Here is a 15,268-nt window from a genome sequence, read left to right as displayed (position 1 = left end):
CCGAACTCCCTTCCTAACAAGAACGGTCCACAGCTAGATGTAGAACGCTGGACCCCTATATTGACCCTATCTGCATCCCGACGCATTTCGTCTGATACGACTCTTCAGGGGACATAATGCTCAATGTTGATGAGGTCCTTGAACCCAGCTATCATCTGTCCATAGTGCTAGAGATTCACAACTTACTAAAGCACTACATGAGATACTGCTCCACATCCCCATTCTCTCTTCTCATCATTTCTAGTATATAATTGTTCTCAATAAATTTCTTGAAGTTTACATTTATGAAAGGAAAAGAATCTAAAATGTACATACATATGCAAGATCTCTCAAAGTTCACTCATTTTTCATATGATTAGCCTTAGCTCACACAGCTCACTCACATATTCCTCATTGTCAGGGTCGTATGTCAAGGCTTTTTCATAGCAATCAATTGCCTCATTTCATTCCCCATTAGTCTTACAGATAAAGCCAAGCAAAGCGAAACCCATAGGATCATTATTTTGAATTTTCCTTGAAGATATTTTTCTTAGAGCTTTTTCGCTCGCGTTTCTTTCTTGTGAGGGTACAATGATCTGCAAACTCATTTTATAGTAGTCGATGGCTTCTGATTCAGACCTCATCCAGTATTCTTTGAAATTTCCATAATTGTAATAGATCTGCTGCTTCTCCTCATCTGTAAGATTGGGAAATGACAAAACTGTTTTAAATGTCTCCTCTGCTTTAAGATTTTCCCTTGCTTCACCATACATATTTGCTAAATCTACATGTGCATATACATATGTTTTCTTGCACTTCAGTGTCTTTTCAAAATATAAGAGGGCATTTTTTAGGAGGTCTTCTAATTCCGCTAAGTGCATTCTTCTGTTATAAGTGTTCCTGTGAGGTAAATCCGGAGATATGACGATAAATCATGACATTCAAGTCATGTCAGGAAGCCCTCTCCTGGTGTCACTACCCCCTTCCCTTCACACAACTGGTTTAGCAACAAATCCATGGCCATGTCCTGTGATATGGAAATTAGGTGGCTTTAGGACAATGGACACAGGATGACTCCCTGCCGTCACCCTGTAGTAGGAGCTGCTAGCTAGTTAGCAAGGCTATGGAAATAGCCAGACAGAACGACTCCAGTAAAAAATGGTTCATATCTCGCAAGCCATATTTCCGATAAATATGGCAACCATAAAAATGGTGTCTCCGCATGTGGACGATGCCGGCACCCCCTTTTTATGGGAACAGGACATTGGGAAATGCCCCAGGCGTGATATCAGCCAATGGGGAACTGGCAGACAGGTCATGAGTCCCCTCGTTCTGTAGCTAAATTCATAACTGTCACAATGAGAGCATTGGCGTCTGCCTACGACGCTCCCAGGCAAAGTTATAGCCAAAATCCCCTTTGCTGGATAATTCTGATCCATGCAGGGGGAGTGGCAGTGCTTCCCTGTGAGGTCACTAAGGTAGGAGGGGACCTGGATCTGCCCAGGTTGATAACCCTACTTCGGCCATTTTCCAGCGTTCTTCTGCTCGGGGGCCTGGTTGGGAAAGACCTGGAGAGGGAGTTCCTGGAAACCTGGTCTACAGCGCCCCCCTGTGGCCAGACACACAAGGTAACTGATGTAATTGTATACCTGTTTGTAACCCATGCTTTATCTGTAACTGTACTCTGACATATGTATATTCTGTAGATTCCCTATTGTATATATTGTAGTTTCTAGTGTGCTTTAGGCGATTAAATTATATAATTAATCTTGGGCTGTTCTGTTATCTCGATCTTGAATCCCACGTCTGTGTGTTCGGCTAATAGTTACCGTAAATCGGTTGGTGGCAGCGAGTTGTGCCAAGGATTATTGTGGGGAGGCCAGTGAGATTCAGGGAGGTTTTATATATTCCGCCCGCGGAGGTCGGGGGAATATATACCCTACTCTCACCGGGGACCCTTCAATAATCGGCATAAGTAGTATAGCGGCCTCCTTGCTTATTGTCGGGCAATTCCATAATTGGCCTGACTATAAGAGGGGCGCTAGAGAGCGCGTCACGTGCTCTGTCTGTCGGTCGGGAGGTATAAAGGAGGGGTGACCCCCACTTGTTACCCCCCGATTGTGACGTACTGGTAGCCAGCGCGGGGGATTTCTGAGTGACCCCCCCGGTGGTTTGTGACATATTGGTGGCAAGCGGTGGGATCGAGATAATAGTGTGTGTGAGTGTGAGACCCATACTCCCAGACACTAAAGACTGCCTGCAGCAGCTGTGGCTGCTGGGGTCTTCAGACTAGCTCAACACTAGAGTGTCAGAGTGCAGATACTGTAAGGTGTGTGGAGGCATCAGGTGTCAGTTCTGTGTCAGTGACCAAGGGTCTGCAAGAATGGCTGATGGCACCAGGAGCAGAGCTATGCAACTGGCCAATGCTAAGGCAGGAGCCGAAGAGAGGGAGGACGGTGCTGTGGACAGTAATGAGGAGGTTGCCCACGAGTCCTCCAGGAGCTCGACGCCAGAAAACAGCTCTGCAGAGGACATTGCACAACCGGGCACTGCTGGACAAGATGAGGAGCAGCTCGCCCAAGGGTCCTCAACGAGCCAGATGCCAGCCCTCCGCTCTGCAATGGACAGTGAATCACCAGGCTCCGCAGCGGGCCGCAGATCACCACGTGCCATTCCACCGAGCCTGGGAGGCTCGGATAGCCTTCTTCAAATGGCTATGGCCCTACGCCAGGCTGGAGACCGGGAGGGCTACAAGGAACTCATGGCCGAGCGTGAGCGGCAAGCAGCGCGTGAAGAGCGCCAGGCAGAGCGTAACTACCAGCTGCAGCTAGCTCAGCTCCGGCCCTCATCAGCCACCCGTGACCTTCCAGACACCAAACTTCCAAAGGTCCGTGTTGAGGACTTCCCAGTGCTGGAGAAGGATGGAGACTTGGACTCTTTCTTGACTGCTTTTGAACGGACTTGCTTGCAGCATCATCTGAACAAGGACCAGTGGGCCAAATACCTGACCCCCCGTTTAAGGGGTAAGGCCCTGGATATCCTTGGGGACTTGCCTGCTGAGGCGGATCAGGGCTACGACACCATCAAGCGGGCCCTGATCCAACAGTACAACCTCACCCCGGAGTCCTACCGCAAGAAGTTCCGGACGCTGCAGAAGGGACCAAAGGACTCCTGGGCTGACCACCGGCGGGCACTTGCCCGAGCTGCCGACCACTGGACCCAAGGCCTGCAGCTTTCCACCGGACCGGAGATCCTGGACTTGTTCATCACGGAGCAACTCTTGTGGAACTGCCCTGAGGATCTCCGCCAGTTCATCCGAGACCAGAAGCCAAAGGGATCCACGGCTACAGCTGCCCTGGCAGATGACTACACCAACAATCGGGCTCCTGAAGCCAGGAGAGCAGCCACCAGCAGCACCTGGAGAGGGGGTAAGATGAACTCTGCGACTGCCCCACCTGCCCCTAGACTGCAGGGGGTGTCCCCCTCAACTCCCCTCTCCAGGCCCGTGGCAGAACCAAGACGGTGCCACCAGTGCAACCTACCTGGACACTTCAAGGCCATGTGCCCTCAGCGTCCCAAGGCCCCGGCTCCGTCCCCGTCCCAAGGGCCGCCCAAGGTGTATTGTGTGGGTGGGGGTGGTGGTAGGTCCCTGGACAGCTTCCAACCTGTCACCGTCGGCCAGTCTATGACCATAGGACTGCGAGACAGCGCCTCGGAAGTGACTCTGGTGCGGCCTGAGATGGTGTCCCCCCAAGACTTGATCCCTGGAAAAACCCTCGCTGTCTCCGGGATTGGAGGCATTGACCCGGCGCTGCCTGTTGCTGACATTTATGTGGACTGGGGCGCGGGGCGAGGGGTGAGAGAGGTGGGGGTAACTGATCGGATCCCTGCAAACGTGCTACTTGGGACAGATTTGGGGCAAATAACCTCCCAGTTTGGCCCCGCCCCAAAGGCTGAACCTTCAGCCAGTGCTGACGTGCCTCCGGACAATGTTAATGTGTTATCTATGAATGATGTAAGGGAGGAGAGAGTGAACTCTGATATTTCTGCTTGCACAGACACCATAGACACACACACAGCTGCAGCTGTGACAGGGGAGGGGGTCAGAGAAAGGTGTGACAATGCCTCTACAAGTAACCAGCCTGTGAGCTGGGATCTGCTGCCCTCTGCAGGGATAAGCAGAGAGCAGGGTGCTGCAGGGGGAGGACCAGTGTGTGGGGTGGGGGCTACCACAGCAAATGTGGGGTCCCCAGAGATTTCACAGCGGGGTTCTGTTGCTGCAGGGGGGGAACAGGCAGGTGAGATTGGGGCCGGTCCAGGAGCGGAAGTGCTCCCAGGTAAGATCTCGGTGCAGGGTTCCCCCACAACCGGGGTGTCAGGAAGCCAGGTAGGTCTGCCTGAACCGGCGACTTGGTCAGGAACGGAGGAGCAGGCACGACCCACGGTCGCAGCGGCTGTGGCCGCTGTCACCCGCAGTGGGAGTGCTGGAAGCCAAGGGGCCTCCCGGAGGTCCGATAGCTCTTCCCCTTCTGACCAAGTGGCAGCCGAGTCAGGTGGAGGCCAGGACACAGGTCCCGGGGTACTGACCGAAGATGTGACAGTCTCGTCGATTCTGGCCACATCTAGTCAGGGGTTTCAGGCAGCGTTAGAAGCTGACGACAGCCTGAAAGCTCTAAAGGAGCAGGCGGCACAGCCTCCCTCGGACTCGGACCCGGAGCGAGTGGTCTGGGACCAAGGACGGCTGTACCGGGCCACGGTCCAGCAGGGTTCACCGGAGGCGTGGCCCAGGGACCGACAGTTGGTGGTACCCTATCCGTTCCGGACGGAGTTGTTGCGGATCGCACATGAGATTCCGATGGCCGGACACCTAGGGATCGCTAAGACCAAGGCCAGGTTAAACCAGCATTTCTACTGGCCAAAAATGGGGGCCGATGTGGCTGCCTACTGCCGTTCGTGTGAAACCTGTCAGAGAGTGGGGAAGGCGGGGCCACACCCCAAAGCCCCACTAGTATCTCTGCCAATCATCGATGAGCCTTTCAGGAGGGTGGCTGTGGATCTGGTCGGCCCGCTGGCCATCCCCAGCAGCTCCGGGAAACGCTTCATACTGACGGTAGTTGACTATGCCACCCGGTACCCAGAAGCAGTGGCCTTGTCGTCCATTCGGGCTGACAAGGTGGCCACCGCATTGCTGGAGATTTTCTCCCGAGTGGGTTTTCCCCAGGAAATGCTCACTGACCGGGGGACCCAATTCATGTCCCAGCTGATGGAGGCCCTCTGTAAGCAAGTCCAGGTGCGACATCTGGTGGCCAGCCCGTACCATCCACAGACTAATGGCCTGTGCGAGCGGTTCAATGGCACCTTAAAGCAGATGCTTAAGATGTTGGTCGACTCCCACGGGCGTGACTGGGAGCGGTATCTCCCACACCTGTTATTTGCTTACCGGGAGGTTCCACAGGCCTCAACAGGATTCTCACCGTTTGAGCTCCTGTACGGGCGACGTGTGCGGGGCCCCCTGGCTCTGGTGAAAGAGGCTTGGGAAGGGGATTTGGCCACCCCTGGAGTGTCGGTTATCGAGTATGTCATGCGCTTCCGGGACAAAATGCAGGCCTTGACGCAACTGGTACACGACAATATGGCTCAAGCCCAGGCCGATCAGAAGCGTTGGTACGACCAGAACGCTTGTGAGAGGACCTACCAAGTGGGTCAAGAGGTGTGGGTACTGGTCCCCGTACCACAGGACAAGCTCCAGGCAGCCTGGGAAGGCCCATACCTCGTGTACCAGCAGCTCAACCCTGTAACGTACCTGGTCACCCTGGACCCTGCCCGTGGAAGGCGGAAGCCCTTCCATGTGAACATGATGAAGGCACATCATGAGCGGGAGGCATGTGCGCTCCCCGTGTGCAACCTGCCCGAGGAGGGAGAAGCGGAAACCCTCCTGGATATGCTAGCCCAGGTTAGGGCAGGCGGATCCATTGAGGATGTGGAGGTTGGCCACCAGCTCTTGGAGGACCAACGGTCCCAGCTGTGGGCCACCCTACACCCCTTCCGGGGGTTGTTTACCAACCAGCCCGGAAGGACTGACTTGGCTGTCCATCACGTGGACACTGGGGATCATCCCCCGATCCGGCGTTCAGCATATCGGGTCTCCCTGGAGGTGCAGCAACACATGCGCCAGGAGATTGACGAGATGCTGGAGCTGGGGGTGATCCAGGCATCCAACAGCGCTTGGGCCTCGCCTGTAGTCCTCGTCCCTAAGAAGGACCGAACCACTCGGTTCTGCGTGGACTACAGGGGGCTCAATGCGGTCACGGTCGCCGATGCGTACCCAATGCCACGCATCGATGACCTGCTCGATCAGTTGGCCGGGGCTCAGTACCTGACCATCATGGATCTGAGCCGGGGATATTGGCAGATCCCCCTGACTCGCAAGGCCAGGGAACGCTCTGCCTTTATTACCCCATTTGGACTGTACGAGTCCACGGTGATGCCATTCGGGATGAGGAATGCCCCTGCCACTTTCCAGCGGATGGTCAACACCCTGCTCAAGGGACTTGAAGGGTACGCGGCCGCGTACCTGGATGACATTGCCGTCTTCAGTCCCACCTGGGAGGACCACCTAGAGCATCTAGCACAGGTGCTCAGGCGGATCCACCGGGCGGGTTTGACCATCAAGCCGGGAAAGTGTCAGCTGGCCATGAGCGAGGTCCAGTACCTCGGTCACCGGGTAGGTGGGAGAACACTGAAGCCCGAGCCTGAGAAAGTGGAGGCCATCGCATCCTGGCCCACCCCCAGGACCAAGAAGCAGGTGATGTCCTTCTTGGGGACCGCCGGGTACTATAGGAGGTTTGTTCCATGCTATAGTAGCCTGGCAAAGCCCTTGACGGACCTCACCAAGAAGAAGCTGCCCTCTGCAGTCGATTGGACAATGGACTGCGAGACAGCCTTCCGGGCCCTAAAGGACGCCCTGTCCAGCCCGCCCGTGCTACAGGCAGCCGACTTCACGCGGCCGTTTGTAGTACAGACCGACGCCAGTGACTTCGGCCTCGGTGCGGTGCTCAGCCAGGTGGACTCTGCGAGCCAAGAGCACCCAGTCTTGTACCTGAGCAGGAAGCTGTTACCAAGGGAAGTGGCCTATTCTACAATGGAGAAGGAGTGCCTGGCCATAGTGTGGGCCCTGCAGCGTCTGCAACCCTATCTATACGGGCGCCACTTCATCGTGGAGACGGACCACAATCCCCTCAGCTGGTTGCACACCGTCTCTGGGACGAATGGGCGATTGTTGCGATGGAGCCTTGCGCTCCAGCAATACAACTTCACCATTCGCCACAAAAGGGGCCGTGACCACGGTAACGCAGACGGGCTGTCCCGACAAGGAGAGGTCGCGGACGGGCGCACGGGGGAACACCGGAGTGTGCTGCCCCCTAGCGCCCTCAAAAGGGGGGAGGTGTGAGGTAAATCCGGAGATATGACGATAAATCATGACATTCAAGTCATGTCAGGAAGCCCTCTCCTGGTGTCACTACCCCCTTCCCTTCACACAACTGGTTTAGCAACAAATCCATGGCCATGTCCTGTGATATGGAAATTAGGTGGCTTTAGGACAATGGACACAGGATGACTCCCTGCCGTCACCCTGTAGTAGGAGCTGCTAGCTAGTTAGCAAGGCTATGGAAATAGCCAGACAGAACGACTCCAGTAAAAAATGGTTCATATCTCGCAAGCCATATTTCCGATAAATATGGCAACCATAAAAATGGTGTCTCCGCATGTGGACGATGCCGGCACCCCCTTTTTATGGGAACAGGACATTGGGAAATGCCCCAGGCGTGATATCAGCCAATGGGGAACTGGCAGACAGGTCATGAGTCCCCTCGTTCTGTAGCTAAATTCATAACTGTCACAATGAGAGCATTGGCGTCTGCCTACGACGCTCCCAGGCAAAGTTATAGCCAAAATCCCCTTTGCTGGATAATTCTGATCCATGCAGGGGGAGTGGCAGTGCTTCCCTGTGAGGTCACTAAGGTAGGAGGGGACCTGGATCTGCCCAGGTTGATAACCCTACTTCGGCCATTTTCCAGCGTTCTTCTGCTCGGGGGCCTGGTTGGGAAAGACCTGGAGAGGGAGTTCCTGGAAACCTGGTCTACAGCGCCCCCCTGTGGCCAGACACACAAGGTAACTGATGTAATTGTATACCTGTTTGTAACCCATGCTTTATCTGTAACTGTACTCTGACATATGTATATTCTGTAGATTCCCTATTGTATATATTGTAGTTTCTAGTGTGCTTTAGGCGATTAAATTATATAATTAATCTTGGGCTGTTCTGTTATCTCGATCTTGAATCCCACGTCTGTGTGTTCGGCTAATAGTTACCGTAAATCGGTTGGTGGCAGCGAGTTGTGCCAAGGATTATTGTGGGGAGGCCAGTGAGATTCAGGGAGGTTTTATATATTCCGCCCGCGGAGGTCGGGGGAATATATACCCTACTCTCACCGGGGACCCTTCAATAATCGGCATAAGTAGTATAGCGGCCTCCTTGCTTATTGTCGGGCAATTCCATAATTGGCCTGACTATAAGAGGGGCGCTAGAGAGCGCGTCACGTGCTCTGTCTGTCGGTCGGGAGGTATAAAGGAGGGGTGACCCCCACTTGTTACCCCCCGATTGTGACGTACTGGTAGCCAGCGCGGGGGATTTCTGAGTGACCCCCCCGGTGGTTTGTGACAGTTCCCATTTCCAAATATTTGCTTTTTGCATAAGAAATACTTTTTCTTGTAACATAGTCCAATCTGGTGATGCAAAAATGGAGAAGTTGGGATGAGAGCTACTGCAGATTTTAAGACACGCAAGGCTTCATCTACCATTTCAGCTCTTCTGTAAAATATTGCAACATAACGGAGTAAATATGGATAGCTTGGGGCTTGTTTTAAGGCTTCTTCAATATATTTTTTCCCTTCATAACTATTTAAACCTTGTAGCTTCAATGCAAGAAGTGCCTTCACCACAGGATCTCTTGGATTCTTCTCTACTGCATTTCTCAATAACTCTAGTGATTTGCAATCTGAAGCCGCACATTTTCTGCCATGGAAACCTTCCAGTCTATAGACCACTGTTGCATATCCCGTGAGCCACTCAGGATCTTCTGGCTCTAGCTCTAAAGCCTTCTGAAAACATTGTTTTGCTTCTTCATAATATTGTCCACAAAATTTTAGCAGTGACCAGCCTTTTTCCCCATAGATTTGTGCTACATCTTGTGGACCTTTCAGTTCTTTATAAATCTGCTCCACTTTATCTATATATTTCTGAGAATCTTCATATTGCTTCATGTAGTAGTACACCCATGCATAATTTCCATATGTCACCAAGTAATTTTGATCAGTCCCATCCGGATTGTTCTCTTTTATCCTTTCTTCTGCTTTCTCCAATTTGAGAATAGCTTTTGTGTAGTCCCCTTTAAGATGCATCACATAGGCAAGGAAATTGTTCACCATGTATTTGTACTTTGAGACAAGAAATTTGTGTTGATCATATAATCTCTCCTCTAGCTCATCTGGGTCTGTGTCCTTTAGAAGAAGTTTCCAAGTAAAGTGACATTTAAGTTGTAGTAATCGCAGCTTTAATGCCTCCTTTGACGACCCACTGTAAATATAAATAAGGGAGTTAATTGGTATTACTAATGGATTTAAAAATTAACAGATACAAAAAATATTCAGTACTATTTAATAGTTAAAGGTTATTTACAGTGTAACTATACTTTCAAGAACTTTCAAAATAAGCTGTATTTATACTTTGTTATATGACTTGTATTTTATATTTTTCATAACTATTTTGTTCCCTCTGCACGCTCTGACTCCAATTTACAATTGACTGAGGCCTGGTGGGCATACACTTGCTAATATGGTGTCTTCTATGTCTTGATGGCACACCATTAGTGATGAGTTAACCCGTCCACATTTGGGCAAGCCAAAACAGTACAGAAAATTTTTTTTTGGGTTCGGCAAACTTAACCTTTAACAACAAACCCCACACAAGTCAATGGATCACGCTGCAGTCACTCTTTTTCCAGGCCTGCTAATTAAGGTTTATCAATATTAATATTCATTGCTTCCCCCGCCCACCCTCTGTGCCAGTGTCTGTGATTGGTTGCAGACTACTGTACATGCACCCCACCCTGTGTCAATGTCTGTGATTGGTTACAGTCAGTTTGTGGTTTGTAGTGTAAAAACAAATAATTTAAAAAGAATGACGTAGGCTCCCATCATATTTTGATATTCAGCTCAGGTAAAACAGCAGCTGCAGGCTGCAACCCCCACCTGTGAGCTTTACGGTGGCTGGATATCACAAGAGAGGGAAAAAGATGTAGAGTCCGCCAAGTATTGATATCCAGCCATGGTAAAGCAGAGAGGTGGGTGCTGGAATTATCAAGATGGGAAGAGCGTTAACCCCCCCCCCGAACCTAAAAATACCAGCCCGCAGCTGCCCAGAATTGTTGCATCCATTAAATAAGACAATGCCGGAACGTTACCCAGCTCATCCCGATTGCCCTAGTGCAGTGGCAATCTGGGTAATATAAGGGCTTAATGACAGCTGCCATCAAGCCCTAGATTAGTAATGGAAGTTGTCTGAGACTCCCCCTTTACTAATCTTGTAAGTGAAAAGAAATAAAACATAAACACCGAAAAAATCCTTTATTTGAAATAAAATACACACACCCTCTTTTACCCCTTTATTAACCCCCCAAACACTTTTGCAGATCTGATGTAATCCATACAAAGTCCCACAACGATCCCGGCTATAATCTAAAGTTGCAGCATATGGGCATATTTGAAAATGTGACCGCCTGCTGCGGCTTCACATAGACACTGACTGAGCCGCAGCTGTAAGCAGTGATGTAGCTGAGTTTGCCTGTGATCACACCTGGAGGTTCCCACGGTCTCCCACCTATGACCGCAGGAAAACTCCCCTTAGGTGACCTCACTGAACTCCGTAACCTCACCTCAGGTGAACACATTAGATTTAATCAAACCTGCATCTCCTATTAGAAAACCATGCATTTTTTGCCAAGAGATGCAGATTTAGTCCTGGAATTTATACACCGAATTCCAGCACCAAATCTGCATCTTCTGGCAAAACAACGCATCTAAATGTAATGTGATATTGATTTTTTTAGCCAGTAGATACAGATTTTGTGCAATAATTTGGTGTATAAATTTCAACACGAAATCTGCATCTCCTGGCAGAAAAATCGCACAAAAAATATGGTTTTGACGCAGTTTCGATGCAGTTTTCTTCCAATAGTTGCAGATTTGGTGCAAAAATTTGGTGTATAGATTCCAGCACCAAATCTGCATCTCTTGGCCAAAAAAAACCATGGCTTTCTGCCAGGAGATGAAAGTCTCATTGAACTCAATGAGTTCACCTGAGGTGAGGTTACTGAGTACAATGAGGTCACCTGAGGTGAGTTTACCTGGGGGACTATATGAACCTCCAGCTGTGACTGCAAGTAAACTCAGTGACCTCACCGCTGCGGTTCAGTCAATGTCTGCCTGAAGCCGCAGCAGGGGTTCACGTTTTCTAATGTGCCTGTATGCTACAACTTCAGTATGTAGCAGAACCGGGATCATCCTCATGTGCATTATGTCAGATTTGCAAGGGTGTTTTTGTAGTTAATAAAGGGGTAAAAGAGGGTGTGTATTTAATTTGAAATAAAGGATTTTTTGGTGTTTTGTCTTTTTCTTTTTACTTACAAGATTAGTAATGGGAAGGTCTCATAGACTCCTTCCAGTACTATTCTAGGGTTTGAGGACATGTGATAAATCATATCTGTCATTAACCCCTTATATTACTCCGATTGGCACAACACCAGGGAAATCTGAATGAGCATGGTAAAGCGCTGGCATTGTCCTATCTAATGGATGGGACAATTTTGGCTGGCTGCAGGCTGCTATTTTTCAGCTAGGGATGGCCGAATAACCATGGTCTTTCCCAGGCTGAGAATGCAGCCCCCAGCTGTCTGTTTTATCTTGGCTAAGTATCAAAATTGGGGATGACTGCATGCCATTTTTTAAATACTTAGTTAAATAATTTTAAAAAGTTGCATGGGGTCTCTTTTTATTTTGATACACAGCCAAGATAAGCACATGCCTGTGGGCTGCAGCCTGTAGCAATCTGCTTTCTCTGCGATTTGGTATCTATATATGGGGACCATACATAATTGTTTGATTTATTTTTACACATTACTCGGACAGACATACAACCTCCTGTGAGGGCAAACAATCAGAGATGCTGGCAGTCTGACTGAAGCCATTCACAAACGCTGTCCCAGATGATGAGCGGGGGAAGCAGTAAATATGTATGAGATGTAATGAGCGGACCCTGAAGCAGTGTGACAATTGCATCGCGGAAACTGGTATGTCCTGCTTTAACCATTTTGCTTCCTTTTAAACATTGATTTCCCTGGCCAATCGCAGCCATGCCAATACTTGGCATGGCTTTGATGGCTCCGAAAGTGCCCACAGCCTAAAACCTACCAATTGGCTGCTCTGCAACCTTCCATCAATATTTATTAGGGTGACAAACCCAAACAGGTACCAGACGTATGGTCAAAAGTCTGTATTAGTTGTTAATCACCAAAATTTACCATTTGCGTTTTTCTCATCCCTATACACAATCAGAAGCACAAAAGGCCTGGAGGAAAATGTACAGCAATTCTAAACTACTTGGCTGAACAGTTAGATGAGAGATCTGCAAACTGTTTCTCTGCATGTCATTTTCCTCTTCTCCTCTTTCCCTAAAGAGATCATTATGTTGTATAACCTGACACCTTTCTGTGCTGCAAATATGTCTTGTCTTGAAGAATATGAATTTGAGTAGTTTTTTAATAATGATTAGTTCCTAAGGCAGAGAGGACGGTAATAAAGGGCTCATAAATTGAGAAAAAAATCAATTTGTCAGATAAGGTATATTACAGTTTATTTTCCCATGTACTATTTATTATTGCAGAGTTCATTCCATATTTAATATCGGCAACATGTAAGTAGATAGTTACATTACATGTTATCTGCTCAGTATGTAGTGAAATAACTGGTTCCGATGTGTTAGTAAGTTTAAAGGAAGCCAGTCTTTAAAAAAGTTATTAACCTGCAGATACAGTGGGGAAAAAAGTACCGTATTTAGCTAGCCACCAATTGTGCAAGTTCTCCCACTTAAAAAGATGAGAGACCTGTAATTGAACAATTATGAGACAAAATGAGAAAATAATCCAGAAAATCACATTGTCTGATTTTGCAAGATGTCTTTTGCAAATTATGGTGAAAAATAAGTATTTGCTCATCTAAAAACATGCAAGATTCCTGACTCTCACAGACCTGTAACTTCTTTTTTAAGAGGTTCCTCTGTCCTCCACTCATTACCTGTAGTAATGGCATCTGTTTGAACTTGTTATCAGTATAAAAGACACCTGTCCACATCCTCCACAACAGCCACACTCCAAACTCCACTATGGTGAAGACTAGAGTTGAGCGCGGTTCGAGGTTCTCCAGTTCGCGGCTCGAGTGAATTTTGGGGGCTGTTCTAGATCGAACTAGAACTCGAGCTTTTTGCTAAAGCTCGATAGTTCTAGATTTGTTCGAGAACGGTTCTAGCAGCAAAAAGCAGGGCTTTTTACAGCTGCAGTGTGCAGGAGCCATCGCTGGCAGCCTGCCAGAAGCTGGTAACCAAGATAAACATCGGGTATCCAAGCAAACCGCTTTGGTTAGTAACCCGATGTTTATCCTAGTTACGTGCAGGAAGCCCACACTTCCCCGCTCAGCTCACTCCGCCCCCTCCTGCATGCGGCATGTACGTACACACACACACACACACACACACACACACACACACACACACCTGTCCCCAGCCAAGCAGTCCACGACACTGACGTCCTCAGAGCCACCCACTTCGCACTCCGCCGCCAGCACACATGGCTCCGCCCACCTGCACTCTGCACACATGGTCCCGCTCGGCTTACCTGCGGTGATGAAGTCCCGACCTCAGCGCTGTCACTGTCCTCAATGGCCGCCGCTTTTCACATCACCTTCTCTCGCTTCCGACCCGAGACTGACTAGCGGTGACGTCACGGGCTGCTCGCGATACTTGGCTGTGAAGGCGGCGGTCATTGAACTCCGTGACAGGTGCTGTCAGCAGTGCAGGAGATCAGCGCAGGTAATGTACCTCGCTGACAGCAGCACTTGTCATCCCATGCAGTGACCTGGGCTGACCCATTGATGTTAGCTCAAGTCACTGCATTGCTCTCTCAGCCAATGGGGAACATCCTGCTCTTCATTGACTGGGACAGTGTGGATCGTCATGGCAACCCCTTGGATTACACCAGACCTGGATTTGTTTTTCTTTCTAATAAATTGGTTAAAGAGGGAATGTATTGGGGAGTGTTTTTTCAAATAAAAATGTGTTTGTCGTCTATTTTTATTACTGACTGGGTTGGTGATGTCGGGTATCTGATAGACGCCTGACCTCACCAACCCCAGGGCTTGATGCCAGGTGACATTACACATCTGGTATTAACCCCACATATTACCCCGTTTGCCACCGCACCAGGGCACGGGATGAGCTGGGGCGAAGCACCAGGACTGGCACATCTAATGGATGCGCCACTTCTGGGGCGGCTGCGGCCTGCTATTTTTAGGCTGGGGGAGAGTCCAATAACCATGGACCTCCCTAGTCTGAGAATATCAGACCCCAGCTGTCTGCTTTACCTTGGCTGGTGATCCAATTTTGGGGGGACCCCTACGTGTTTTTTTTTTAATTATTTAATTTAAAATAGCGTGGGGTGCCCTCAGTTTTGGATTACCAGCCAAGGTGAAGCTGCCAGCTGCCACAGTCTGCAGGCTGCAGCCGTCTGCTTTACCCTAGCTGGCTACAAAAATAGGGGGAACCCTACGTCTTTTTTTTTTTTTTTTTCATTTTTTTGGCTAAATACAAAGCTAAGCACCTCTTAGTGCCACATGAAAGGCACCAAAGGGTGCAAAATTACAAAATGCAGGAGAGTGGGACATTATGTGTCTTTCAGCCATTATAATGATAGAAAAGACTCATATGAAGTGCACAAGCACAGGAAAATCACCAGAGCGCTCTACGCTGTGAAAAGCAGTAGAAAATAGCACTGCAGTGAACATGTGACCGCCTCATGTAGGATGAAGCTATGGATCCTGGGTAAATTTATGCATTTTCCCTCCTTCAGTTTTTTTGCAGTACACAAAAAAAACGGAAGGCACACGGATGACAAACAGATGA

At 49.4% G+C, this 15,268-nt stretch overlaps 1 protein-coding gene across 1 annotated transcript in view; it reads right to left on the bottom strand.

Annotated features, from left to right (window-relative positions):
* Positions 1-255: 255 nt before the first annotated feature.
* LOC142312669 (interferon-induced protein with tetratricopeptide repeats 5-like) overlaps positions 256-15,268 on the bottom strand; it is a 30,585-nt gene continuing 15,572 nt past the window's right edge. Inside the window, exons 2-4 of the mRNA XM_075351665.1 lie at positions 8,712-9,616; positions 525-883; positions 256-428 (exon numbers count right to left, since the gene is read on the bottom strand). Coding sequence (XP_075207780.1) covers positions 348-428; positions 525-883; positions 8,712-9,616 — 1,345 coding nt within the window. The 3' untranslated portion in view covers positions 256-347. The remainder of the gene's footprint in view (positions 429-524; positions 884-8,711; positions 9,617-15,268) is intronic.

This window comes from Anomaloglossus baeobatrachus, chromosome 5, assembly GCF_048569485.1.
Source record: "Anomaloglossus baeobatrachus isolate aAnoBae1 chromosome 5, aAnoBae1.hap1, whole genome shotgun sequence".
In the NCBI taxonomy this organism is placed as follows: domain Eukaryota; kingdom Metazoa; phylum Chordata; class Amphibia; order Anura; family Aromobatidae; genus Anomaloglossus; species Anomaloglossus baeobatrachus.
This window is presented reverse-complemented; position numbering and strand designations above follow the sequence as displayed.